At 66.7% G+C, this 26,330-nt stretch overlaps 2 protein-coding genes across 2 annotated transcripts; one reads left to right on the top strand and one right to left on the bottom strand.

Annotated features, from left to right (window-relative positions):
• Positions 1 to 291: 291 nt before the first annotated feature.
• On the bottom strand, positions 292 to 13,738 carry LOC135893033 (brain-specific angiogenesis inhibitor 1-associated protein 2-like). The gene is made up of 14 exons (XM_065420820.1): positions 13,691 to 13,738; positions 10,386 to 10,461; positions 9,253 to 9,339; positions 8,084 to 8,145; positions 7,614 to 7,685; positions 6,926 to 7,063; positions 5,212 to 5,364; positions 4,260 to 4,472; positions 3,681 to 3,918; positions 2,386 to 2,569; positions 1,707 to 1,778; positions 1,209 to 1,383; positions 585 to 628; positions 292 to 364 (listed from the first exon to the last, which is right to left on the bottom strand). The coding sequence occupies exons 1-14, from the start codon at positions 13,736 to 13,738 to the stop codon at positions 292 to 294; spliced, it is 1,635 nt and encodes a 544-aa protein (XP_065276892.1).
• Positions 13,739 to 17,847: 4,109 nt separating this feature from the next.
• Positions 17,848 to 21,552, top strand: LOC135893032 (toll-like receptor 13). The gene is made up of 2 exons (XM_065420819.1): positions 17,848 to 20,537; positions 21,390 to 21,552. Exons 1-2 carry the CDS (start codon positions 17,848 to 17,850, stop codon positions 21,550 to 21,552), a joined length of 2,853 nt encoding a protein of 950 aa, XP_065276891.1.
• The last annotated feature ends 4,778 nt before the right edge of the window (positions 21,553 to 26,330 follow it).

Raw genomic sequence — 26,330 nt, 5'->3', positions numbered from 1 at the left:
CTCGGGGGGCAGCCTCTCCCCCTCCCTTCCCCCACCCTGTGGCTCCCCGGGGCCCAGCTCCATTCCTGCTCCCCCCACTCCAGGCATCGCCGGCGGGATTCGAACCCCGAACCCTCCCGCTGCGTGATACGGCCCGAGCCCGGCTGTTGGGATGCTCTTCTGCAAAGCAGCCACTAGAGGGAGCCGCGGGCTGCATGGGGGGGGAGGCCCCCCGCCAGTTCCCCAGTCCTTCCCGAGCGGGGGGCTCCTGGCATCTCTCCCCCGGGGGACGATCGGCGGGAGCCCGGGGCCTCACTGGATCAGCGGGGCCGAGCGGTCGTTGGTCACCGTCCGCTTCAGCCTGACGTGAGCGAAGGGGTTAGACCTGGGTTGGGGAGAGAGAGGGCACGGTTCATGGGGCCTCAGTGGGAGCTGAAGGGGGGGGACATAAATCTGGGTGCTAGTGCCCGGAGGGGGAGGTTATTCTGATGGCTGGGGGGCTGGGGGGGGGGGGTGAATGTGGCACTAGGGCCATTGAGGGGGGAGAATCCTAGGTTTAGAGACCCGGGGTGGGGGCCCCAGGGCGCGGACCTCGCTGCTCTCACCTGGATGGGGAGGAGTTCGGGTGGCTCCCAAATTCGTTCGCTAACTGGGAAGAGGAAGGAGAGAATCACATTAGCCGGAGGGTGAGACGGAGGGGGGGCCCACAGGGGGTGGGGCACGTGGCGATCACCAGGCTGGCCCTGCAATGCCCACACTTGCCCCCAGGTGGCAGCTGGTGGTGGGGATTGCAGGAGGACGGGGTGGGGGGTTCCTCAGTGGGGCCCCCTTGGTGGTAATTTGGGGGCGCTGGACAACCGACCAATTCGCTCCCTGTCTCCGTGCCATGCTGCCGGCCCCCTGTGCCCCCGGCCAGCCTGGCACCCCGGGGGTGGGCAGGCAAAGCGCCACCAACGGAGGGTCATTGACGTGAAGTGCCCGGCCATTGCAATGGAACGGCTCCCGAGGCTACGGGCCCCCCGGCTGGGCTAGCACCCTGGAGGCGTGGCTGAGTGCCGGGGGGGTGGGTGGGGAGTCTCGAGGGTGGGGCGCGCCCAGGGCTGGGCAGCAGGCTCCAGGCCTCAGGAGGAGAGACGGGGGGGGAGAAGCTGTGCCCCGAGAAGAGCCGAGGGACCCCAGGATCCAGCCAGTGGGGGGGCGCTCGCCTGGAAGCTCCTCCCCCAACTCACCTGTGACAGGTCGGGGTTCATCATGCTATAGGGGCGCTGGCGGAAGGTGCTGGAGCGGGGGGAGGGGGCGTAGCGCAAGGTGGCCCCCCCGTGACCCGCCTCCGGGCTGGGGGCCACGCACCCCACTTTGTCCAGGGTCCCCGTGCTGCTGCTGTTGAGTTTGCTCAGGGGAAAACTGGGGGCGGGGGAGAGATGGGGTTAAAACGAGGCCCTGGAGCTACACAGTGCCCCCCATACTCCCCCCACCCTGGCCCCAATCTCCCCCTCTCTGTGCCCCGCATCCTGCTACCAGCTCAGCACCCCTCCATCCCGCTCTGCTCCCCTCCCTCTACCTTGCCCCATCCCCCCACCCCTTCCCCCCAACTCAGTACCACTGCCTGGCCCCCACATCCTCTCCCAGCCCCCTGCCCCCCCAGTCCCAGCCCCGCCTCCTCCATCTGTCACCCCCTATTCCTCCTCCCCCCTCCCACCACGGGGCACGCGCAGCCCCCAGCTCACCTGCCGTGGGGTTTCTCGGGGGTCTCGGCAGGGGGGACGGGCCGGGTGTATGAGAAGGGGAACCAGCCTTTCCTGGGGGTGGAAGGAGCAGAGGTCAGGCAGGATGGAGACACGCCCGGACCCTCCCCCCAGGGGGCGGCTGAGTTCACAGCCCCAGAGAGCCCAGCGAGGGCCCTGCCGGGACCCAGATCTGGACCGGGGACTTGGAACCCAGGAGCCCGGATCCATCATGCCCGGCTCTGAGAGGGGAGGGGGGGTCTAGTGGGGGAGGGAGGCTGGGAGCCAGGACTCCTGGGTTCTCTCCCTGGCTGTGGGAGAGGAGGGGAGGGGGGGCTGAGAGCCAGGACTCCTGGGTTCTCTCCCCGGCTGTGGGAGGGGAAGGGAGCGGAGTGGGGGCTGGGAGCCAGGAGTCCAGGGTTCTCTCCCCGGCTGCGGAAGTGGAAGGGGAGGAGAGGAGAGGAGGGGGGGTGGGAGCCAGGACTCCTGGGTTCTCTCCCAGCTGTGGGAGAGGAGGGGAGGGGGGGCTGAGAGCCAGGACTCCTGGGTTCTCTCCCCGGCTGCGGAAGTGGAAGGGGAGGAGAGGAGCGGAGTGGGGGCTGGGAGCCAGGACTCCTGGGTTCTCTCCCAGCTGTGGGAGAGGAGGGGGGGCTAGTGGTTAGCGCAGGCGGGAGGGGCTCACATGCACGTGGCCTCATTCTCCCCGTAGTGCCAGCCGTCCCGGGCCTCGGCCACCAGCAGCGCGATGACGTCGCCCTCCTGGAAGTTGAGCAGGGTGCTGCTCTCGCCGGCCGCGTGGGAGAACACGGCCTGGACCCGGCGCCGCTCGGCCAGCACCCCGACCCGCGGCAGGGTCCTGTTCTCTGCTGGGGGGGGGGGGGGAGAGAAGGGAGAGTCAGGCTGGGGATTGCCCCCCCTTCCTGCCCCTGGAAAGGGGCCAAGAGACTGAGAAAGGGGCACACGGGGGATATGTGGGGGGGTCTTAGAGGAGGGCATCGGGGGGCCTTGGGGTGTCCCGGGGGTAGACACGAGAGGGCCTGGGGGAGCTCAGAGGAGGGGAACCAGGGGTAGAGATAAAAGCTGGATTGGGGGGGGAGAGGAGATCTCGGGGGGGGGGGGTTCTGTGTGACTGGCCAGGAACCCGCAGAACCCCCCCTTCCCTCCCCAATCCTGTCCCAGCCCCGGCCGGGTCAGTCCAGGATACGAAATCGGAACAAGCCGCTCAGCGCTGGACTCTTAATTGGCTTAGGCTGGGCAAGTCGCCCAGACCTGGGGGGGTGGGGGGGGCTGCTTCCCCCCAGAATGGGGTCACCCTCCCCCCCCCAACAACTCCCCCACAGAGCCTGCATCATGTGCCAGGGAGGCTGGAAAGTAGTGAGGGCTGGGATGCCCCCATCTGGGGTCACACGGGGGACGAGCCAGTCAGGCTCAGCTCCAGCAGCAAACATGTCGGAGCAGGCCAGCACAGACCAGGGCTGGGCTTGCAGGGGCTGCGGGTCGGGAGTGAGGGGCACCGGCAGGGCTGGGGGGAGCCCAGGGCTGGGCTAGCAGGGGCTGCGGGTCGGGAGTGAGGGGCATCGGCAGGGCTGAGGGGAGCCCAGGGCTGGGCGAGCAGGGGCTGCAGGTCGGGAGTGAGGGGCACCGGTAGGGCTGAGGGGAGCCCAGGGCTGGGCGAGCAGGGGGCTGCGGGTCAGGAGTGAGGGGCACCGGCAGGGCTGAGGGGAGCCCAGGGCTGGGCTAGGAGGGGCTGCGGGTCGGGAGTGAGAGGCACCGGCAGGGCTGAGGGGAGCCCAGGGCTGGGCTAGCAGGGGCTGCGGGTTGGGAGTGAGGGGCACCGGCAGGGCTGAGGGGAGCCCAGGGCTGGGCTAGGAGGGGCTGCGGGTCGGGAGTGAGAGGCACCGGCAGGGCTGAGGGGAGCCCAGGGCTGGGCTAGCAGGGGCTGCGGGTTGGGAGTGAGGGGCACCGGCGGGCACTTACTGAGCGTGGCGAGGCGGGTCTCCGCGGAGGCTTTGCGGGGGATGGGCAGGGTACAGGAGTAGCCGTCGCTGGCCCTGGGCGGAGGGGGGGTCTGCGTGGCTGGTGCGGGCTGCGGGGCCGGCAGGCCTAGCGGGACGGTGAGGGGCTCGCTGGCGGGCGGGTGCCCCAGGTCACGGGAGCCCCGGGTGCGGTGAGAGTCGCCGTTGGGGAGCGGAGTCGCTTCCTGCAGTGAGACGCGCTGCGGAGGGAGAGACGGGGGGCAGGGGGGAGGGGCTCTGCTCACTGGGGATCAGCGTCACCCTCCTAGTTGGGTTTGGGGACCCAGGTTTCCGGGTCACCCTCCCATGGGCTCTGCCCTTGGAAAACGGACCCAGGTGTCTGAGTCGCCGTTCCAGGGGCTCTGCCCTTCTGGATTGGACCCAGGAGTCCGGGTCAGTGCCAGGGGGACCCTACCCCTCTCCCGTAGTGCCCAAGTCACCATCCCTGTCGGGAAGGGGACCCAGGAGTCCGGGTCTCTCCCGAGGGGCCCCACCCTCTGGCAATGGCGCCCCTCCCCATCCCCCGTGGGCAGAGACATACGTGGTTGAGGGCCAGCCCCCCGCCCCCCAGCAGGGGTGCCAGCTCGGAGGGCACCTCCAGGGGCTGGGGGGCGGGCAGCGGGTCGGAGATGGCGGGCGCGGCAGGGCTGTTGGCCGTCTGCTTCACCAGGGCCAGAGCGCGGTCGGGCAGGCGGGTGGGTTGGACGCAGGACTGCTGCCAGCCGGGCAGCTTGGCCCCCAGCAGCTCCTTCACCTGCGGGGCGGGGGGCAGAGATGGGTGAGGGGGGGCACTAGACTGCGCCACATGCCCAGCCAGGGGAGCCCCCACCCTCCACAGGGCTCCCACTTCCCCCGCACCCAGTCCACAGCGCGACCCCCAACCAGGGCCCCATAGGAACTACACCACTCCCCCACATCCCCCTAACATGGGGCCTGTGCTGCCCTCTGGGGACTCGTCCGCACTGCCCCCCACCAGGTACCCCCCCGCTCTGGTGGGGCCCACAAGATGGAAGGATGCAGGTGACGTCCCACTAGGGGGCTCTTTGTGGGGGCGGAGGGATACAGGATGGAAGGATACGGGAAGTGCGTGACCTCTACCCAGCAGGCGGAGGGATACAGGGTGGAAGGATACAGGGCGTGCGGATACGGGGTGTGCAGCCCCCTCCCCAGCAGGTGGAAGGATACAGGGCGGAGGGATATGGGGTGGAAGGATACGGGGTGTGCAGCCCCCTCCCCAGCGGATGGAAGGATACAGGGCGGAGGGATATGGGGTGGAAGGATACGGGGTGGAAGGATACGGGGTGTGCAGCCCCCTCCCCAATGGATGGAAGGATACGGGATGGAGGGATATGGAGTGGAAGGATACGGGGCGTGCGGCCCCCTCCCCAGCAGGTGGAAGGATACAGGGCGGAGGGATATGGGGTGTGCGTGCTCCCTCCCCAGGGGATGGAGGGATCCCACAGGGGCGGAGGGATATGGGGCGGGCAGCTCACCTTGGCATAGTAGGCACTGAAGTGCTTGGACACAGCGCACTGGCGATCCACCAGGAACGAGTACCGGCGGCGCTCCTCGGTCAGAGCAGCCTTGTATCCCTCCGCCACAAAACGGTCCAGCTCGCTCTGCTTGGCACTCATCACCTCTACGTACTGGGGGGGGGGGGGGCGGGGGGGAGAAAAGAGTCCCAAGGGGGCATCAGAGCATGGGGGGGGAGTCACCCCAATATCAGACCTCACCACTTCAGAGCTGGGCCTAGATACCAACCCTGGATCCGACCACAGATAATCCCCCCATATTGGCCTGACACCCCATATCAAACCCCAAATAGCCCCCCACATCAGACCCTGACATGCCACATTGGACCCCAACACCCCCACATCAGACCCTGACACGCCACATTGGACCCCAAATAACACCCCCACATCAGACCCTGACACCCCACATTGGACCCCAACACCCCCACATCAGACCCTGACATTCCACATTGGATTTGGCGGGGGAAGGGTTAACACCCCCCCACACACGCTCCCCTTCCCCCCTCCCCATAGCAGGCCCTGGTGGGGGGGAAGGGTTACCACCACCCCCCCTTGCCTGCCCCACTTCCCCCCCTCCCCCTGGCAGCCTGTAGAATGGGGGCCGTGACCCCGAAGTAATGGTTCCCCAGGCAATGGGTGCCGACAAAGGGGGGCCTTCCAGAGCCAAGGCGGGGAGCGGGCGGGGGGGAGGGGAAGGAGCAGGCGCCTGACATGCTAATGGAGGGGAGGGGAGGGAGTGCGGGGGGGGAGGAGACCCTTGAGCAGAGGCGGGGGGGGCAGAGAACTACGTGGGGAGGGGCAGGAGACACCTGCCAGAAACTATTCCACTCCGCATCCCCCAATTGTGTCTCCCCCCACACCCCGTGTGGGTGCCCCCCCAGCATATGTCCCCTCCCCCCCCCAGTCCATCCATCCAAAGCCCCTTATGGAGATTAGGGTCCCAGGCACCAGCTGGCCAAAGAATGTTAAAACCCTTCGGAGCCGCGAGCCCCTCGGGGCCCCGATCCCGCCCGCGCCCCGAGCCACCGTTCCCAAGACAGCAACGCCCGCCTCTACCCGCCGGGGGCGCCACAGGGAGCGGGGCGGGGGAGCTCCCAAGCTGCCCCGGCCTCCCCCCGCCTCCGGCGCTGATATCCTGCTGCGGTTTCCGGCCGGACATGACGGCCCCGTGTCTCCTGCGGGAGCCTGGCCGATCCCATTGTTTTCCCAAGCTCTGCCCCTCGCTGCCAGGGGCCCTTGGGGGGCTGAGGAGACGGGGGGTTGCAGCCTGGGGTCCTTTCTGCCCCCCTCTCCCCCCGGTCGGCCAGCCCTGGAGGTATAGAGGCTTTTCCCAGTGCCTGTGTACCCATGCATGTGCCTGGGTGTGGGTGTCTGTCACGTATGTACTGCGCATTGGCGTGTACATTACACGTCTACCCCATTCCAGCCTGGGAACACCATGTGCGCCATGCGTGTTAGCGTTTCCCCGTGTTTTAGCGTGTTGGGCTCATGTGCGGACATGTTCGGGGCGGCTCTATTCCAGACTCCTATTCCAGACCTTGCTCCCAGATTAAGTGCCCCCCACCAGATTTACCCTCCCCAGCACCTCCTAGTCCCCACCCCCGGGAGACCCTCCCCCTGCAGCCCCCCCGTCCCCTGCGCCTCAAGCCCCCCCCAGCCCCACTCTCCCCCTCACCTGCACCTCGCGGTCCCCGTATTTCTGGGGGTTCTTGCTGCTCTGGCATTTCTTGCGCAGTTTCTTCAGCTCGGCCTGGCACTTCTCAATGGCCTCCGCCTTGGCCCGGTGCTCACTCTGGTACTTCTTCAGGGTGGCCTGCGGGGGTGCCAGAGAGCGGTGGGGGGGGGGGGGGGGTCAGCTCGCCCCGGGGACGGGGCTGGGGGGAGAGAGAATGGGACTCCCCAGGACCCTAAGCAGGGCCAGCTCGGTCTGTGCAACGTCCAGTACGACAGGGACCCCCCCCCAGATCTCAGTCAGAGGGGGTTCTATGCAGCGTGACGGGGACCCCCCCCACATCTCAGTCACGGGGGGTGGGGGGGTGTGCGCGCACGCAACACCCAGTGTGACAGGGACCTCAATCTGTGTCTGAACTTATGAATGGTGCAATTGGAGAAACTGAGGCAGGGAGCTGGCAAACCCGTTTCACAGCCACAATGGGCCAAAGACTTTAGTGGGGGTGGGAAATTGGAAAGGGGAAAATGGGGAGTACATGGGGGGGTCTGGGTGGATGGGGGCACAGGCACCAAGCTGAGGGGAGTCGGGCGCTGGGCTGGGTGCAGGGGGGCTGGTGGGCACAGGGGGGCAGCAGGCACCGGACCGGGGCCCCCCCCGCAGGGCTAGAGGGAACCGCACGGGGGGCTCTCACCAGCAGGTACTTGACATCCAGCTCCAGTTTCTGCTCCAGCTGGGCCAGCAGCTCCGAGTGGAAAAGCTTCAGCTAGGGGGGCGGGGGAGGAACAGAGTGGGGGGGTGAGAGGGGGACAGTGAACAAGGGATCCCCTCCCCCCCAGTACATCTCCCCCATGATATCCCCCCCTCATGTCACCCCAACCCCCCGGTATCCCCTCTCCCCTTGTGCCCCCCATGGTATCCCATCCCCCCCTCCCCAGCTGAGAACGCAGGGTCCCATCCCCCCCCCCAAACTGTTCTCCGTGAATGAGCAGTTCTGGGTGCGGGGGGGGGGGGGTCTCGTGGGGGGAGCTGAGAAGGCAGCGAGGGCGGGTGGGAGGCGCCCCAGGGTTTTGGGGAGGTGGGGAGCTAGCTGGGGGCTGGGGAGGGTAACTGGGGGGGGGGGGGAGGGATAACGTGATGCCGGGGGGGAGGGGAGATACTTACAGTTTCCTCCAGCTGCACCTGGATCTGGCGATGCACCTCGGCCATCTGGAACAGGGTGTCCCCTGGGGGACGGGGAAATGACAGGTGTGTGTGTGTGTGTGTGGGGGGGTGTTAATCCATCCCATAATCCCCTGGTCCCATCTGCCCCCCCTCACCCGGGGCCAGGCTTACCTTTCCCACACGCGTGTGAGCAGGGCCCCCCACCTGTTAACACACATCGCCCGCACACGCCCGGCACTATCACATTAGCCTTGGCGAGCAGGGCCGGCTCCCCCCCACAGCCAGTCACACAATGTGGGGGCTCCCCGCGGTCACTCCCACACTGCCCTACAACTCGCACTCTGCCCATCTGCACACACCCGCTTTCCGGTTCCCGCCATCTGCGCACACCCCTCCACACACCCCTCCCACAACCTGCACACACCTGCCACAATTTGCACACCCACAATCCCCTCTCCAAATTCCCAGACACTCACCACCTGCTACACTCCCCCACCCCGGTTCACACGCTGCTCACCCCTGCATGCACTGCCCCACATGCACACAACCCCAATGTGCACCACGGCCCCCTCCCCCAGAGGCAGAGGGACACAATCCCCCCTTCAGCCCCCCTCACTCCACCCCCACCTCCTCTTTGAGCCCCCCCAGCCTCTCAACTCCCCCTTCCCACCCCCCAGGCAGGTCACACCCTGGGGGAGGGGAAATTTAGGCCCTGGCAGCAGAGTGTGTGGGGGGGAGCTGGCCCCCCAGGCCGTGAAGGGTTAAAACTGGAACCTGGGGGTGGGGGTTGCTAGGCAAGGCGAAGGGGGACGGCTGGGCCTTGAGCTATGGTAGTGGCGGGAGGGGGGGGGGAATTCTCAGGACACGGATACACTCCCCTGCCCCCACACAGTCTGCAAGGCCGGCCCCGCCCCGGATGGGGGAGTGGAGATGGGAGGAAATCCTGGCTTCCAGCAGGAAAACAACATCTTCCTGCAGCAGGAACCCCCCAGCACGGAGATCTGGGGGGTGGGGTGGGGGGCGGGATGCCAGGGGCCCTGGGCCCATAGCTCTGATCCGGGGGCAGGGAGGAGGCAGGATACCGGGGTAGATGGGCCCGTGGATCTGACCTGGAGCAGACGGCCCAGCCCCCTCCCCCCTCCCAGCCCTCTGTCCCAGGCATCACCTACCCAGTTCCTTGGACCCTTGGCTGTCACTGGCCAATTCCCCCAGCTTCACCAGGGCGTCGAAATAACCCTTGGCCGCTACGGTCACCCCTGCCGGGAGAGAGAGCACACGAGGGAGTGATTGACACGGGGCCTTTCCCCTCTAGGGGGCGCCGGCTCCCATCCGGCCCCAGGGCAGGGACTGGCTGGCTCAGGGGGGCAGGGAATGGGACATGGGGCCTTTCCCCTCTAGGGGGCGCCAGCTCCCATCCGGCCCCAAGGCAGGGACTGGCTGGCTCAGGGGGGCGGGAAATGGGGCACGGGGCTGTGACGCAAGTGGGACTGTTCTTAATGTTTCCTCTGAATACTGTGTGGGTGCCTCAGTTTCCCCTATGCATTTCTTAAGTCTCCGGAGTGCATAAATGGCCGACACTCTGTATCCTGGCAACAAATGGCCGGGGCCCTTCCCCCCTGCAAGGGAATAGCTAAAGGTGAACAAAGAGATCAGGTGACCTCCTGGCCCGGGAAAGAGACAAAGGCCAGAGAGGAGAGGCTGGAGGGGGTTTCAGTTTGGGGCTGGCTGGGGACAGGAAGTGAGGGCAGACGGGGGTGTCTGGCTCGCTGGGCCCCAGAATGGACCCGGCCGAGGGGTCCCATTCGCCGCTGTACCTACAAGCTCTGTTTTAGACCGTGTTCTTGTCACCTAATAAACCTCTGTTTTACTGGCTGGCTGAGAGTCACGTCTGACTGCGAAGTGGGGGTGCAGGACCCTCTGGCTTCCCCAGGACCCCACCTGGGTGGATTCACTGTGGGAAGCACACGGAGGGGCATATGCTGAATGCTCCAAGGTCAGACCCAGGAAGGTGAAGCCGTGTGAGCTTCTTGCCCTGAAGACAGTCTGCTCCATGGGAGAGGAGGCTCCCCAAAGTCCTGACTGGCTTTGTGGGGAGCAGTTCCAGAGCATCGCCCGGGGACTCCGTGACAGGGGCCTTTCCCCTCTAGGGGGCGCCGGCTCCCATCTGGCCCCAGGGCAGGGACTGGCTGGCTCAGGGGGTGGGGAATGGGGCGCGGGGCCTGTCCCCTCTAGGGGGCACTGGCTCCCATCCGGCCCCAGGGCAGGGATGGGCTGGGGGGTCCGTGGGGAAATCACGGTTTACCTGAGAGCGCTCGTTGGTAACTCTTCCCCATCGTGACAAAACTCCTCAGGCCGGGGTTGAACTGGTCCAGAATCACCTGCACCAAACAGGGGGGTGATCACAGCTCCACAGTGCTCGTGCTGTCACCTGGCGCTGGGATGGGGCCCCAACCCCTCTGGGACGGGGGGGACAGGATACCATGGGGGGGGGCACAAGGGGAGGGCGGATACCAGGAGGGTTGGGGCAGGGGGCTGGTTATCCGGTGACCCCTCGCCTAGCACTGGGACGCAGCCCCTCTGGGGTGGGGCGCAGGGTATATCCCTCGCCCCATGCTGGGACCCGGCCCCTCTGGGGTGGGGCGTGGGGGCTGGGTATACAGGAACCCATTGGCCAGTGCCGGGATGCAGCCCCTCTGGGGTGGGGGAGGGGGCTGGGTATACGGGGACCCCTCGCCCGGCACTGGGACATGGCCCTTCTGGGGTGGGGCGCAGGGGCTGGGTATATGGGGACCCCTTGCCCCGTGCTGGGACATGGCCCCTCTGGGGTGGGGCACGGGGGTTGGATATACACGAACCCATTGGCTGGTGCCAGGATGCAGCCCCTCTAGGGTGGGGTGCGTGGGCTGGGTTTACGGGGACCCCTCACCCGACACCAGGGTGCGACCCCTCTGTGGTGGGGCGCGGGAGCTGGGTAGCCTGGGTTGGGGGTGGCAGGATTTACATTGTATTTGCATTTGAAGAAGTGGGTTTTTCACACACGAAAGCTTATGCCCAAATAAATCGGTTAGTCTTTAAGGTGCCACCAGACTCCTTGTTTTTGAAGATTTACATTGTAGGACACCAAGATATTTTATTCCTAAGCAACGTGACACTTGGAGGGGTGACTGGGGTGCTAGGAGGGGGAGCGAGGGACGGATCCAGGGAGTGTGTGGAGCGGGATGGATGGGAATGGGGATGGACGGACGGACGGATGGAGCACATATGGGGACAGACAGACGGAGCAGTGGGTGGAGGGGTGAGTATGGGGATGGACAGACAGGTGGATGGACGGAGAGAGGGACAAATGAGGAGGTGTGTGGGGATGGATGGCTAGAGGGGTGGGGGGTGGACGTACGGATGGATAGAGGGGTGGGGGGACGGACAGAGGGGTGGGGGGGACGGATGGACAGATGGGGGTGTGTGAAGATGGATGGACAGATGATGGGGGGTGGGGGGGAGGGATGGACGGACAGCTGGATAGAGGGGAGGGGGGTGGACGTACGGATGGACAGAGGGGTGGGGGGATGGACGGACAGAGGGGTGGGGGGGTGAAGATGGATGGACAGATGATGGGGGGGGGGAGGGACGGACGGACAGCTGGATAGAGGGGAGGGGGGTGGACGTACGGATGGACAGAGGGGTGGGGGGATGGGCGGACAGAGGGGTGGGGGGGTGAAGATGGATGGACAGATGATGGTGGGTGGGGGGAGGGATGGACGGACAGAGGGGTGGGGGGGTGAAGATGAATGGACAGATGATGGGGGGTGGGGGGGAGGGACGGACGGAGAGGGGAGGGACAGACACTATACTGAGCCCCGGGGCTCTGGGGCCCCTAATCCCCAGCAGGTGGCAGACGGGGCCGCTGAGGGCATCTCGTGCCAGGCCCGGCCCGGCTGCCCCAGCAGGAGGGCGCCTGGCTGGAGCGGAGGTCCCGGGCGCTGGGCTGCGGCCGGCTGCCAGCCCTTCCCCACCCGACACACGGTAGCCCAGCGCCGGCTCAGCCTGGATCAGTCGGCTCAGCCCGATGGCTTTGGGGACAGCGGGTCGGGCGCAAAGACTGTCCCCGCGAGGGAGGGGGAGCCAGGACTCCTGGGTTCTCTCCCTGGCTCTGGGAGGGGAAGGGAGTCTAGTGATTGGGGGGGCTGGGAGCCAGGACTCCTGGGTTCCCAAGCAACCCTACAATGGCAAAGCAGCCTACGTAGGCCCTACAATAACAAACTAGGTCATGTAGCTATCGCTAGACTTGTAGACGCAGGGGTGAGGACGGACAGATGGACTGATCCGCCTCATGGAAACACTGGAGCCAGAGGGGTGTAGCGGGGGGCCCTGAGCAGGGGCTGTTTCCTGGCCCCCAGGCTCGGGGGGGGGGGGGGAGCGGATCCGAGAGGCGTCTGGAGCCCAGCCCGATTTCTCTCAGCTCCCACAGGCCGTTTCCCCGGGAACGAATTAGCCTTTTGAAAGAATCTGATCCAGCCAGAAATTGCAGCGCCCCCCCCCCCCCGAATCTAATCCCCCGGGCTCCTGGTCAGCTGGGACAGGGGCTGGCAGGACTCGGGGTGGGGGGGAACCACACAAGGTGCAGCCCCTCCCACAGTGCTCGGCACACCAGCCCTTTGGGGATCAGATCCCGTCCTGGGGGCTGCATGGAGGGGGAGGGAAGGAGGGGTCCCAGGGCCAGAGCCGTGGCTGGCGTAACTGGGGGGAGGACGGAGCGATTAGATTGGGGATGGAGGGGTGCAGATGGGGATGGAGGGGTGTGTGGGAGGATGGCTGGATGGATAGAAGGGAGCCGAGATCCCAGCGCCTGATGCTCCCCGTGGACACCAAATGAACCCGCCAGTGACATGGGCAGGAAACCATCCCCCCGACCCTCTCCCTCGCCCCAGCGTTTGTGGGTTCGTTTTTCCCCTTCGTTCCCTGCCGAATAGGAACGGGTCAAAGCGCCAGGGGGAATCCTGATCTCCACAGTGAAAAGCCTTTGGATGGAGCTGGGGGGCTGAGGTCAGAACTTGGCCCCGCTGCAATCAGGGGTGACTCCGGATTGACCCCAGGGGGAGCTGGGATCAGAACCTGGCCCCGCTGCAAACAAGGGTGACTCCGGATTGAAACCAGGGGGCGCTGAGATCAGAACCCAGCCCCCCATATGCACCCTCCACCGTCACCCCCCCTCCCCAAAACACTTCCCCAAACTCTTCCCTGCCAGGCTAACAAAGGGGCTCCGGGCTCCAGCGGGGGGGGGGGGGGAGGGGAGAAACCGAGAAAAGCTCCTGGCGAGAGAGATGGAGGTGGGGGGGGAGCGCGGCCGGGGCCAACTGCGCAGGCAAAGGGGGCCGGAGTGGGGGCAGAGAAGGAGGCGGGGGGGGGGGCAAGGAAGGGACCGGTGGGGGGGGAGCCGGAGGGGGGAGTGGGAAGGGACCGGCGGGGGGGAGGCTGGCGGGGTCAGCAGGGAAGGGACCGGCGGGGGGGTGGGAGCCGGCCGGGGGGGCAAGGAAGGGACCGGCGGGGGGGGGGAGCCGGAGGGGGGAACAGGGAAGAGACCGGCGGGGGGGGGGAGCCGGCGGGGCTCACCCTATAGACACTCTCCGTGAGCCGGTTGACCTCGTCGGAGCGGGACATGCTGGCGCCGGGGACCGGCCGGAGCTGGGACGCAGCGAGCCCCGAGGCAGTGACCGGAGGGCTGGGGGGGAGGGAAGGGGGGGAGGGCGGGGTCGGCAGCACCGGGGAGGAGGGCGGAGTTGGGGGGGCAGGAAGGGAGGGGGCAGGGGGAGGGGAGCGGGGTTGGGGGGGCTGGGGAAAGAGGGGGTGGGTGGGGGTTGGGGTCAGAGCTTATGGGGAGGGATGTGGGGGGCGCAGAAAGCGGGGGGATTCCAGGAGGGGGAGAAGGAGTTGCGGAGGGGGGGCTTCTGGGGGCGGGGTGCTGCGAGGGAGGAGTTATGGGAGGATCGGGAAGGGGTGCGCTGGGGGGGCGGGGTGCCGGGGGGGAAGGACCCAGTGAGAGAGACAGACAAAAAGGTCCTGCCAAAACTCCAGCCTGAAAAGAAACTTTCCAGCCAATCAGGAGTCGCCCGCGACCGCCCCGCCCCTCCCAATCTGGGCCAGTTTAGCATGAAATGGGCGTGGCCTCTTTGGCTCATTTCCATATTTAAAGAGACAGACTAACCCCCCCCAATAAACTCCCCCACTGCTACGGAACGTGTTGGCTCCGCTGGAACCAGCCCGATGGATGGACCCGGGGACTGGTCTTACAGGGGCGCCCTCCCCGGCTGTCAGGGCCGGGCCCTTTGGCGCTAGAGGGCGCTGGGCTGCGGGGAGCCGGGCGGGGGGCTCGGCAGGGGGCGGTGGGGGGCGCTGGGCTGCGGGGAGCGGGGTGGGGGGCCCGGCGGGGGACGCTGGGCTGCGGGGAGCGGGACGGGGGGCGCTCTCCCTTCTAAGTACTAAGGTCAGTGGCCAAATATGAACAGTCATTGTAATATAACAGTCTCAGATGTGCAATGGGGACTGCGGGTCGGGAGTGAGGGGCACTGCCAGAGCTGGGGGGGGCAGAGCTGGGCTAGCAGGGGCTGGGGGTCGGGAGTGAGGGGCACCGGCAGAGCTGGGGGGGCAGAGCTGGGCTTGCAGGGGCTGCGGGTCGGGAGTGAGGGGCACGGGCAGGGCTCTGCCCTCACCCTCTCTTCCCCCATCTCCACTCCCTGGGTTCCCCCACCCGGTTCCAGACGCAAAGACGTGTCTGCTGCAGCCTCCACTTCCCTGGATTCCTGGTGCCCGCCCCACCCCCAGGTCTGCGTGACCCCTTCCCCCACCCCCAGACCTGGCGTTAGCCGCAGCTCCCCCCCAGGGCTGGCTGGGCTCCCAGGCACGTCCATGGTGCTCTGGGCTCCCTGTTCACATGGGACCGTGGCCAGCATCTCCCCCGCCCCAGCAATCTCACAGCCCGGGGTTGGATTGTCTCTGGCTCAGCCTGGGGTCAGACCGCCCCCTGCTGCCCGCCGCCTGCCACTGCAGCTCCCCAGCAGGCAGGGCTGCCCCAATGCCCCAGCACGCCGCTAGGGGGCGCTGTGCCGCAGGCTGGGGGCTCGGCGGGGGGCGCTGGGCTGCAGGGAGGGGGGCTCGACAGGGGGCGCTGGGCTGCAGGGGGTGGGGAGGGGGGCTCGGCGGGGGGCTGCAGGGAGTGGGGAGGGGGGCTCGGCGGGGGGCGCTGGGCTGCAGGGAGTGGGGAGGGGGGCTCGGCAGGGGGCGGGGGCGCTGCGGGGGGTGGGGCAGGGGGCTCGGCGGGGGCGTTGGGCTGCAGGAGGCGGGGGGCTCGACAGGGGGCGCTGGGCTGCAGGGGGCGGAGCAGGGGGCTCGGCGGGGGGGGCGCTGGGCTGCAGGGAGCCGGGGGCTCAGTGGGGGTCAATGACCCCTGTGGGGGAGGGCGCCCCCTGGTGCACACCCTGCGCATTGACCCGGGTGCTGTAATTTCTGCAGCAGGTGATGTGACGAACTGGGACTGTTCTTACTGTGGTCTGTGAATGCTGACAGGGGAGTGTGGCTAGGATAGTCTGCATTGGGGAATGGGAGACTGACCGACGGAGAATACCTGAGCATGTAACATGAGAACCCAGGAAGGGGTTAGAGGCCAGGTGACACCTTTGCCCGGGAAACTGAACAAAGGCTGTGGGAGGGGTCGCTGAAGGCAGAGTCTCAGGGCTGGCTGGTGATGTGGCTGGGAGGGAGACAGGGCTCTGACCTCCCAAGGGGGCTGGGGTGCCCTGGGACCCCAAGATGGACCTAACTGAGGGGGTCCTGTTGTCTGTGCCTGCAAGACCTGTCTTGGACTATGTTCCTGTCGTCTAAATAAACCTTCTGCTTTACTGGCTGGCTGAGAGTCATGGTGAATCGCAGGACGCCGGGGGTGCAGGGCCCTGAGTCCCCCATACTCTGTGACACCCGGGTGCTGTAATTTCCGCAGCAGGTTTCCGACGGTGTCGCCGTGTTGCACAATGAGGAAGTAGCGGCCAGTTACGCCCAGGGGGCAAGTTTTGACTCATCCCAGGAGTTGGGACGGATGGTGCCGAAAGTCTGAGCTCTGAGGTAGCAGGTGAGAGAGAGCGAGCGAGCGCTAGGCTAGCGGGGGCTGCGGGTCGGGAGTGAGGGGCACCTGCAGAGATGGGGGAGCCCAGGACTGAGCTAGCAGGGGCTGCGGGTCGGGAGTGAGGGGCACCTGCAGAGATGGGGGAGCCCAGGACTGAGCTAGCAGGGGCTGCGGGTCGGGAGTGAGGGGCACCAGCCAAGTTGGGGGTCTGGTCACATAGACATACCCCTCCCCCCATGCACTTGCTGCAGGCCCCCAGCTGCCCCCAATCGCCTCCCCCCCCCCCCGTGGGCAAGGATGGGACAGCTCCAAACCAGACCATGAAGGTCCCTGGGGAGCCCATCCCTCAGCTGAGAGCCCCCCTAGACTCACTGCCCCCTGGGGTGCTGGCGGGGGGTCCCACTTCCCAGAGATGGTTTCATTCGCTCTACCACAAGAAAGGTGGAGCAAGGGAGGGGGGGCAGAAACTGCGATTTCCTGCCACTAGGGGCCACAACTGCATCCAAAGACAGCCCCCCCTCCAAGAGGCAGCCATTATCTACCCCGCCCCCCCCCACAGACCCCCCCCCACATAGCTCCCCCCAGTCCTTACCCAGGGGCACAAGGGGCTCTGTATCAAAGGCCCATGTGGACCTTGGCCTCTCTCCCGGTGGGGTGTGTGTGTGTGTGTGGGGGGGGGGGATCATGCCCCAGGGGCACCTGGGAGCAGGGCTGAGACCCAACAAACTCGGCATGCATGTGCCCCAGAATAGAAACGATGTAGGGCACCTGCTGCCAGGTGGGAGCCAGCGCCCCCTGGAGGGGACAGGCCCCGTGCCCCATTCCCCACCCCCCTGAGCCAGCCAGTCCCTGCCCTGGGGCCGGATGGGAGCCAGTGCCCCCTAGAGGGGACAGGCCCCGTGCTGCATTCCCTGCCCCCCTGAGCCAGCCAGTCCCTGCCCTGGGGCCAGGTGGGAGCTGGCACCCCCTAGAGGGGAGAGGCCCCATGCCCCATTCCCCACCCCGGAGCCAGCCAGTCCCTGCCCTGGGGCCGGTGCCAACACTGCCCCTGCTTAGCCTGGATTTAAGCCCTTTCCGATCATTAGCTCTGATTCCACAGACCTCCGGGCTGCAGAGGAAACTTCCTTAGCCCGGCTTTGCAGAAGGGGAAGTGAAGCAGAGAAATGAGGTCTGGCCCCGTGAGGTCACGGACAGTTGCTGTTAGCTGTCCAGCCCCCCTCTAACCACTAGCCCCCACTGCTCTCCCAGAGCTGGGGAAAGAACCCAGGAGTCCGGGCTCCCCGCCCCCACCCCCAGCTCTAACCACTAGTGACCGGAGTGCAATTTACATTCTCGTTGCAGGTGTCTCTGTGCCGGGCCGCTCAGCTCAGCCCCAGCCGGGAGCGGGAAACTGAGGCTCTTTTAAGGCACCTGCCATCGGATTGGGGAGTGGGGGAGCTGTCAATCACGGTGAGGGGGCGGGATGTAGCTAGAAGCCCCGCCCCGGGTCACTCATTGCCGGGAGTGGGTGGAGGTCACTGCGTGCGGGGGTCAGTGGGTGGGGTAGGGGATGTAAGCAGGGCGTGTTCTGAGCTGTGCCAGCAGGGGGCAGTGCCAAACCCACACGCACACACACAACCAGCAGGGAGCAGCACACACACACACACACCCCGCCATGCCCCAGCCCCTGGCCCTGCCCCTCTGGCTCCTTGCAGTCGCTGCCTGTGCCCGCTGTGCCGGCGCCTTCGGCTTCACCTGGTGCCTGCTGCCCTACGAGCTGCCAGGCTACGCCAGCTGCGCCGGGCGCGGCATCACCCAGCTGGGCCCGGCCATCGCCCCGCTGCCCAACTCCACCCTCTGGCTCAACGCCTCCCAGAACGCCCTGCAGGGCCTGGCGCCCGCCACCTTCGCCCACCTGCCCCGCCTGCGGGAGCTGCGGCTCGACCGCAACCGCATCCGTGCCCTGCAGACCGGCGCCTTCCAGGGCCTGCGGGAGCTGGAGCTACTGGACCTCAGCCAGAACCGGCTGGCGGCCCTGGGCCCCACGGCGCTGGCGGAGCTGACGGGCCTGCGGGTGCTGCTTCTGGGGGGCAACGCCCTGGCCGCCCTCCACCCCACCGCCCTGGCGGCCCAGCCCAGCCTGCAGGAGCTCCACCTGCCCCACAACCAGCTCTCCCGGCTCCAGGAGGTGGCCACGGCCGCCGGGAAATTGGCCAACCTCTCCATCCTCGACCTGGACTCCAACCGGATCTCCGCCCCATGCCCCGGCCCTGGCCTGCTCTCCATGCCCTTCCTGCGGGACCTCAACCTGCGGAACAACAGCATCGCCTGGCTGGACCTCGCTCGCTGCTCCCTGCCCGGCCTGCGCTCGCTCAACCTGACCCGCAACAACATGAGCCGGCTGGCGGCTGGTTCCTTCCGCGCCGCGCCCGGCCTGGAGAAGCTGAGTTTGGACGAAAACCCCCTCAACATCTCCCATCTTCTGGGCCTGCCATTGCCCAACCTTACAGCCCTGCACTGGTCCAGCATGCGCCCGGCGCTGGACTCGGACCTGGGGCTGGCCTGCCAGGTCCTGGAGAGCTTGCCGGCGCTGACCAGCCTGGACATCAAACACTCCAAGGTCCCGCCATCCCGGCTGGCCCAACTGGGCGCCTGCACCAACCTAACCTGGCTGGACCTGTCCACCACCCCGCTGAGCCGGCTTCAGGGGGGCGTCTTCCGCTTGTTCCCCCACCTGGAGTCCCTCTCGCTGGACAAGTGCAAGGTCCAGGAGCTGAAGCAGAGTGCCTGGGGCGGGTCGCTGCCCCGGCTCCGGGTCCTCGTCCTGCGGCGCAACCACCTCACCAAGCTGGAAGACGGCATCTTCCGGCCCCTCAGCGCCTTGACCCACCTGGACCTGTCCAGGAACCGCCTGACCTACCTCTACAAGGGGACCTTTCTGGGCATGGCCTCCCTGAGGACCCTGCTGCTGCAGGGCTGCCAGCTGGCATCTGTCACCCGTGACACCTTGGTCTACGCCCGCAAGGTGGAGACCCTGGACCTGAGCGACAACAACCTCAGGTACATCAAGGCGTCCGCCTTCCAGAGCCTCCACCATCTCCACACCTTGCTGCTCTCCAGCAACCGCATCCTCACCCTCCAGAAATGGGCCTTCAAGGGGCTCACCTCCCTCCGCCACCTCTCGCTGGCCCAGAACGGTCTCTACAAACTCTCCCAGGGCTCCTTCTTGGGCCTGAAGGCCCTGGAGACCCTGGACCTCAGCCGCAACCGCCTCCTGGCCTACAGCAAGTATGACTCGCCTGCCCCCTTCGCCGGCCTGCCGGCCCTGCGGGGCCTGGATCTCAGCTCGCAGGAGGCCCGGCCCCCCGTCGGGCTGCCCTCCCAACTCTTCCAAGGGCTGGGGAACCTCCAGGAGCTCAACCTGAGGGACAACCCTGGCGGCATCTTCCTCAACCTCTCGCTGGCTCCCTTGGCTGGCCTCCTCTCCCTGGATCTCTCCAACATCTACCCCAGCCGGGAAGGGCTCTTCAGCCTCTGCCCGGGGCTCTTCCGAGGCCTGGGCAGCCTCCGGTGGCTCAGGCTGGACGGCAGCTCCCTCCGGGACCTGCCCGGCGAGGTCTTCTCCAGCCTGGTCTCCCTGGAGTGGCTCTCGCTGCGGGAGAACGGGCTGCGCAACATGAGCTGGGCCCCGCTGGCCGGCCTGCCCACGTTGCGCTTCCTGGACGTGGCCGGGAACCCCTTGGCCTGCTCCTGCGAGAACGCCTGGTTCCAGAACTGGTCGGCGGCGGAGCCGGGGGTCCAGGTGGCCCTGCTGGGCTCCTACCTCTGCCTGGGGCCCGGCGTGAGCGAGGGGCTCTTCCAAGCCCACGATCTCTCCTTCTGCTGGGCGGACCTGGGCGTCGTCTTCTTCGCGGGATCGTTCGCCGCCACCTTCCTGATGCTGGCAGGGTCCCTGGCCGGGGCTAAGCTGGGCTGGACCCTGCGCTACGGCTACTACCTGCTGCGGGCCTGGGGCCGGGGCCGGCTGCGGCGGGACCGGCGGGGCTACCAGTACGACGCCTACGTCTCCTGCTGCGCCGAGGACGAGGCCTGGGTGGTGCAGACGCTGCTGGCCAAGCTGGAGGAGGAAGGGCAGCCCCGGTTCCGGCTCTGCTTCGGGCCCCGCGACTTCGCCCCCGGGGCCTATTACCTGGACAACGTGCAGCGCGGGGTGAGCAGCAGCCGCAAGGCCCTGTGCCTGCTGAGCGCCCGCGCCCTGGAGAGCGAGTGGTGCTCGCTGGAGATCCAGCTGGCCTGCGCCCGCACCTACTACCAGGGCCACGACCCGCTGGTCGTCGTCTTCCTCCAGGACATCCCCAGCTACCGGTGAGGCTGTGGGTAGTGGGGCGGGGGGCACTGCCTGAGGGGGGGAGATCCTGGGGGTGCTGTGTTGAGCAGCGGGGGGGGGGGGCATTGGCTGTGGGGGGCGCTCCCGGGGGCGCTGTGGGGAGCAGGGGGTGGTGCTGGCTGTGGGGGGTGCTCCCGGGGGCGCTGCGGGGAGCAGGGGATGGTGCTGGCTGTGGGGGGAGCTCCCGGGGGCACAGGGGGTGGTGCTGGCTGTGGGGGGTGATCCCGGGGGCGCTGCGGGGAGCAGGAGATGGTGCTGGCTGTGGGGGGCGCTCCCGGGGGCGCTGTGCGTGGTGCTGGTTGTGGGGGGTGCTCCCGGGGGCGCTGTGGGTGGTGCTGGCTGTGGGGGGTGCTCCCGGGGGCGCTGCGGGGAGCAGGGGATGGTGCTGGCTGTGGGGGGAGCTCCCGGGGGCACAGGGGGTGGTGCTGGCTGTGGGGGGTGCTCCCGGGGGCGCTGCGGGGAGCAGGGGATGGTGCTGGCTGTGGGGGGCGCTCCCGGGGGCGCTGTGGGTGGGGCTGGTTGTGGGGGGTGCTCCCGGGAGTGGTGCTGGCTGTGGGAGGCGCTCCCGGGGGTGCTGTGGGTGGTGCTGGTTGTGGGGGGCGCTCCCAGGGGCGCTGTGGGGAGCAGGGGGGCACTGGCTGTGGGGGAGCTCCCGGGGCACTGTGGGGAGTGTGTGGGGGGGTTCTGGTTGTGGGGCGAGCTCCTGGGGGTGCTGTGGGGAGCAGGGAGGGGGTGGGGCTGGCTCTGGGGGAGCTCCCGGGGCGCTGTGGGGCGCGGTTGCCCTGTGCCGTGGGTACTGGGGCTCAGATCTCGGCCTGTCGCCCCCGCAGCCTCTCCCCCTACCACCGCCTGCGGAAGCTGGTGAAGCAGCGTAGCTACCTGCAGTGGCCGGAGCAGCCCGAGGCCCAGGACGTGTTCTGGACCCAGCTGCGGGAGGCCCTGGGGGACGGCCGGGAAGCCGCGGGGATGGTTCAGTTCAACGTGGTCGAGTAACCCCAGCCTGGGGCTGCAGGGAGAGAACCACACCCCAGACTCTTCAGACTCCCCCTCCGCCTGGTGCGGTATGAGGACTATGACACAGCGGCGAGCGGGGCTTGTTTAGCCAGCAGGGGGCAGTGACACCTGCCGCCGTGTATATAGGCGCTCTACAGAATAAAGCTGGATTGTTTACTGTGTTATATCCAACAGCCCATGGCTCGGGGTGGGGGGGCTTAACTGTAAACTCCATGGCCCCCTGGTGCAAATCTGGATTCACTCCCATGCCATCAGGGGTGACTCCAGATTGATCCTGGGATAGCAGAGATCAGAACCTGTCCCTGTCCCCACTGCAGGCAGGGGTGACTCCGGATTGACCCCAGGAGCTGAGATCAGAACCCGGCCCTGTCCCCACTGCAGGCAGGGGTGACTCCGGATTGACCCCAGGAGCTGAGATCAGAACCCGGCCCTGTCCCCACTGCAGTCAGGGGTGTCTCTGGATTGACCCCAGGGAAGATGTCTGGCTCTGGGCACGCACACACCCCCCCCCGCGCCGTGCGGGGGGCTCATTCCCGGTGGCCGTGGAAAGCCCCCCGGTGTCCCGGCGTGTCGCTTCCCCTCCCTAAATCCCTCCCAGTTCCTTAGAATCCTTTCATCTGCCAAACGCCCCTGATCCCTGCCAGCTTGGCTGTAGGACGCCTGGGTCCCGTTGCCAGGGGTGGGTGGGGGAGCTTTGCCACGACTCCTTAAGCCCATTAACCCGCCCATCTAATTCCCCCGTCTCCGGGGAGACGGGCGCCCTCCACCCATCACCAGGGGATTTGGGAAATCAAGGCGGACGGGACAGTGACGGGGGGTGGCGAGAAACAGAAAAGTCCCAGCTGCTCACCGAGCCAACCGGCCGCTGGCACAGATCAGCCGGGTGCCTCCGTGGGAGGAAGGCTGGGGCGGTGGCGAGGGGTCCGGCGGGTGCCGGGATGTGGCTGGCCTGGGCTCTCCTCTGGGCCCTCTGCTGGGTGCCCGGCAGCAGGGGGGAGTATGCCCTGCCCAAGTTCGTCTGCAGCCCCATGCCCCTGGAGCTGGAGACGGGCTGCCAGCAGGCCCCGCAGCCGCGGGCCGGGGGGCACTGGGCGGGCACGCTGGAGGAGGCCAAAGAGACCATCCTGCACCTGCGGGAGACAGTGGTGCACCAGAAGGAGACCATCCTGGACCAGCGGGAGACGGTGCGGGAGCTGACAGCCAAGCTGAGCCGGTGCGAGGGGCGGGCGGGCGGGGAGCACGGGCCGGGCGGGCACGAGGACAACCTGAGCCACGGGCACCGGGAGGGGGCCGGCCGGGAGAACGAGTACCCCCACTTCGGGCACCGCGAGCACCCCGAGCCCCCGGGCGGCGCCGGGCACGAGGCCGCCTTCCGCAAGGCCAGCGCCGCCCCCAACACCATGGAGGACCCGCCCCGGGAGGCACCCGCCGGCGCCCCCCAGCTGGAGCGCATGCTGGAATCGCTCAAGGAGAGGCTGGAGCACCTCCAGGTAAGGGGGGGATTGTTCCCCCCAGCTATCGATCCCCCCTCCTCACTGACCCCCCCAGCCCTCCCCTCAACCCCCCTCCTCACTGACCCACAGCCCCCCTTGCCATCAACCCCCCTCCTCACTGACCCCCCCCAGCCATCGACTCCCCCTCCTCACTGACCCCCAGCCCTCCCATCAAACCCCCTCCTCACTGACCCACAGCCCCCGCTTGCCATCAACCCCCCTCCTCACTGACCCACAGCCCTCCCATCAACCCCCCTCCTCACTGACCCACAGCCCCCCCTTGCCATCGACTCCCCCCTCCTCACTGACCCCCAGCCCTCCCATCAAACCCCCTCCTCACTGACCCACAGCCCCCCTTGCCATCAACCCCCCTCCTCACTGACCCCCCCAGCCATCGACTCCCCCTCCTCAATGACCCACAGCCCCCCCCTTGCCATCGACTCCCCCTCCTCACTGACCCACAGCCCCCCCTTGCCATCGACTCCCCCCTCCTCACTGACCCCCAGCCCTCCCATCAAACCTCCTCCTCACTGACCCACAGCCCCCCTTGCCATCAACCCCCCTCCTCACTGACCCCCCCAGCCATCGACTCCCCCTCCTCACTGACCCACAGCCCCCCCTTGCCATCGACTCCCCCCTCCTCACTGACCCACAGCCCTCCCATCAACCCCCTTCCTCACTGACCCACAGCCCCCCTTGCCATCAACCCCCCTCCTCACTGACCCCCCCAGCCATCGACTCCCCCTCCTCACTGACCCACAGCCCCCCTGGCCATACATCCCTCCCATCGACCCCCCTCCTCACTGACCTCCCCAGCTTCCCCCCCACCCCGACCATTGACCCCCCCACCAGTGCCCCCCTTCCACACGCTGGAGTCATTCTAGGAGGGGCTGGAGCATCAACAGATGCTGTGCGGCCTCATTCACCCCCCAGCCGCCCCCTCCCTAAATGCTGAGATGGCTCAAGGAGCAGCCCCTTATAGGCCCCATCCCCTCAACACCCCCACACCCCATCCTATCAGTCCCCAACTGTCACTCCCATAACCTCCCTTCTCACCCTGGGGCAGGATCACCCCCCATCCCCCTATGCTAGGGTCAGGTCAGCTCCCCACGGCCCCCCTACCCCATCCCCCTGCATCCTTTGCCATTGTTTGCCCCCTAACACCACCAGCCCTGCCCCCATTACCTCAGTTTACCCCCTCCCCCTTCCTCCATCATCTCAACCTCTCTCATCACTCACCCAGTTAGGAACCTCATGGCCTGTTCCCCCCCCCAGCCATTACACCCCACTCCCAGAGCCAGGGATAGAACCCAGGAGTCCAGATTCCCAGCCCCCTGCCTCCGGCTTTAACTAATTAAGTAGAAACAGCCCCCAGATCCCAGCCCGGAGGAATTACTGATTGATCCTATTTCAAGACCATCTGCCAAGACCCCAGTTAAGACCCCTTTGCCCTTGAATTACTGGGACGGTTCTGGAAGATGAACGTTTCCCATGGGGTCCTGGGACGCAGCCAGCCAGTCTCCGCCCTGGGGCCGGATGGGAGTCGGCGCCTCCTAGAGGGGACAGGCCCCAGGCCCCATTCCCTGCCCCCCTGAGCCAGCCAGTCCTTGCCCTGGGGCAGATCAGAGCTGGCACCCCCTAGAGGGCAAAGGCCCCGTGCCCCATTCCTCAAAGCGCACTTGACGGGAGTGGGATCTAGTGGTTAGAGTCACAGATCCAAGGCCAGCGGGTACTGTGGTGGTCAAGTGATCTGAGCTCCTGGACAGCACAGGCCCGGGGACGGCCCCCAGCTGTTCCCAGGGCCGAGCGTTCAGAGAACTAGCCCCACGTTGCCGGTGAGGGAGAATCCACCGTGGGCCGGGCCCGTTGTTCCGCTGGTTAATTGCTCTCCCATGAGAAATGTCCACGCTGTTTCCCGCGGGAATGTGTCTCGCTTCAACTTCCAGCCCTGGGATCGGGCTCGACCGTCCTCTGCTACAGTGGAGAGTCCGTTACTGAATATTTGTTCCCCGCGTAGAGGAAGAGCAGCTGAGAGTCAGGACTCCTGGGTTGTCTCTGGCTCTGGGAAGGGAGTGGGGGCTAGTGGTTAGAGCTGGGAGCCAGGACTCCTGTGCAGGAGAGAGATCACTTGATCATTACCTGTTAGGTTCACTCCCTGTGGGGCACCTGGCATTGGCCACTGTCAGCAGACAGGATACTGGGCTGGATGGACCTTTGGTCTGACCCAATATGGCCATTCTTATGGGTTCTATCCCTTGTTCTGGGAGGGGAGTGGGGGCTAGTGGTTAGAGCAAGGGGGCTGGGAGCCAGGACTCCTGGGTTCTCTCCCCAGCTCTGGGAGGGGAGTGGGGCCTAGTGGAGGATCAGGCTGCCCCCCCCACTTGCCCTCCAGCACCATACAAAGGCTGCTCCATTGGCATCAGTGGGTTTGTGGCACTGCCGCTAATTGGCGCTGGCAGCTCTGTGGGAGGAGGGGGATGGATTAGCGGGAGCAGCTCGGGTCCTGGCCGGAGCATTCAGCTAAATATAACCCCCCTTGGCCTCTTCCTTCCTGTTTGTCCCTTCTCAGCGCGTCTGGGAAACCTGAACAGCCTGGCTCGGGGGGGGGGGGGGGGGGGAGGGGTCAGATGCCCCCTCCTTCCCCCCCCCATGGGGCAGGGGTATGAGGGGAGGAGATCAGGGCCTCAGTAGGGCGCTGGGCCTAAATACCAGGCCAGACGGGCCGGGGGGTCTCACGAAATGTTGCGTCCGGCTGTGTTAGATCTTGGCTTGACTGCTCCGGCCGACCTGTCCCCAGAAGGTGATGGGAGGGGAGTGGGGCTAGTGGAGGAGCAGGCTGAGCGCTTCTCCCAAAATCAGGATTCTGAGGGAAAAAATGAATCAAGGAAGCAAAGGATGTGAGGGGAGGAAAAGCCTCGAGTTGCCTGTACAGCAAAGCTCGGCGCCTGGGAAACAACCAAGAGGCTTTGGACTTGCTCGCATGTGAACCTAAGGGTGATCCAGCTGGTATCACTGAAACCTGGTGGGCGAAATGGAAATCCACGCCACAAATGGCACGCCCTGTTTCCGCGTCACGGACAACACGGAAGAAAATGATCTACGCTTTGGGATCAATGGCCTAACAGATGACGAACAAGAAGGGTTATTAGTTGGAGTCTGCTACAGCCCCTTCAAAGCACACTAGGGACCAGAGTGAACAACAATTTATGCCCCCTATAACGTATAGGAACAAAAGCTGCATGATCACTGGGGCTTCAGTTTGAA

This window comes from Emys orbicularis, chromosome 21, assembly GCF_028017835.1.
Source record: "Emys orbicularis isolate rEmyOrb1 chromosome 21, rEmyOrb1.hap1, whole genome shotgun sequence".
In the NCBI taxonomy this organism is placed as follows: domain Eukaryota; kingdom Metazoa; phylum Chordata; order Testudines; family Emydidae; genus Emys; species Emys orbicularis.
Note: the sequence above shows the minus strand (reverse complement) of the source record. Positions and strands in the feature narration are given on the sequence as shown.

What these genes read in the sequence shown, in the direction of transcription:
- LOC135893033 (XM_065420820.1), bottom strand. Translation starts at nt 13,738, where the DNA reads ATGTCCCGCTCCGACGAGGTCAACCGGCTCACGGAGAGTGTCTATAGG. An exon ending in TCACGGAGAGTGTCTATAGG is followed by an intron (nt 10,462 to 13,690) that starts GTGAGCCCCGCC and finishes TGTTTGGTGCAG; the next exon opens with GTGATTCTGGACCAGTTCAA. An exon ending in GACCCGCCTCGCCACGCTCA is followed by an intron (nt 2,570 to 3,680) that starts GTAAGTGCCCGC and finishes CCCCCCCCCCAG; the next exon opens with CAGAGAACAGGACCCTGCCG.
- LOC135893032 (XM_065420819.1), top strand. Translation starts at nt 17,848, where the DNA reads ATGCCCCAGCCCCTGGCCCTGCCCCTCTGGCTCCTTGCAGTCGCTGCC. An exon ending in CAGGACATCCCCAGCTACCG is followed by an intron (nt 20,538 to 21,389) that starts GTGAGGCTGTGG and finishes TCGCCCCCGCAG; the next exon opens with CCTCTCCCCCTACCACCGCC.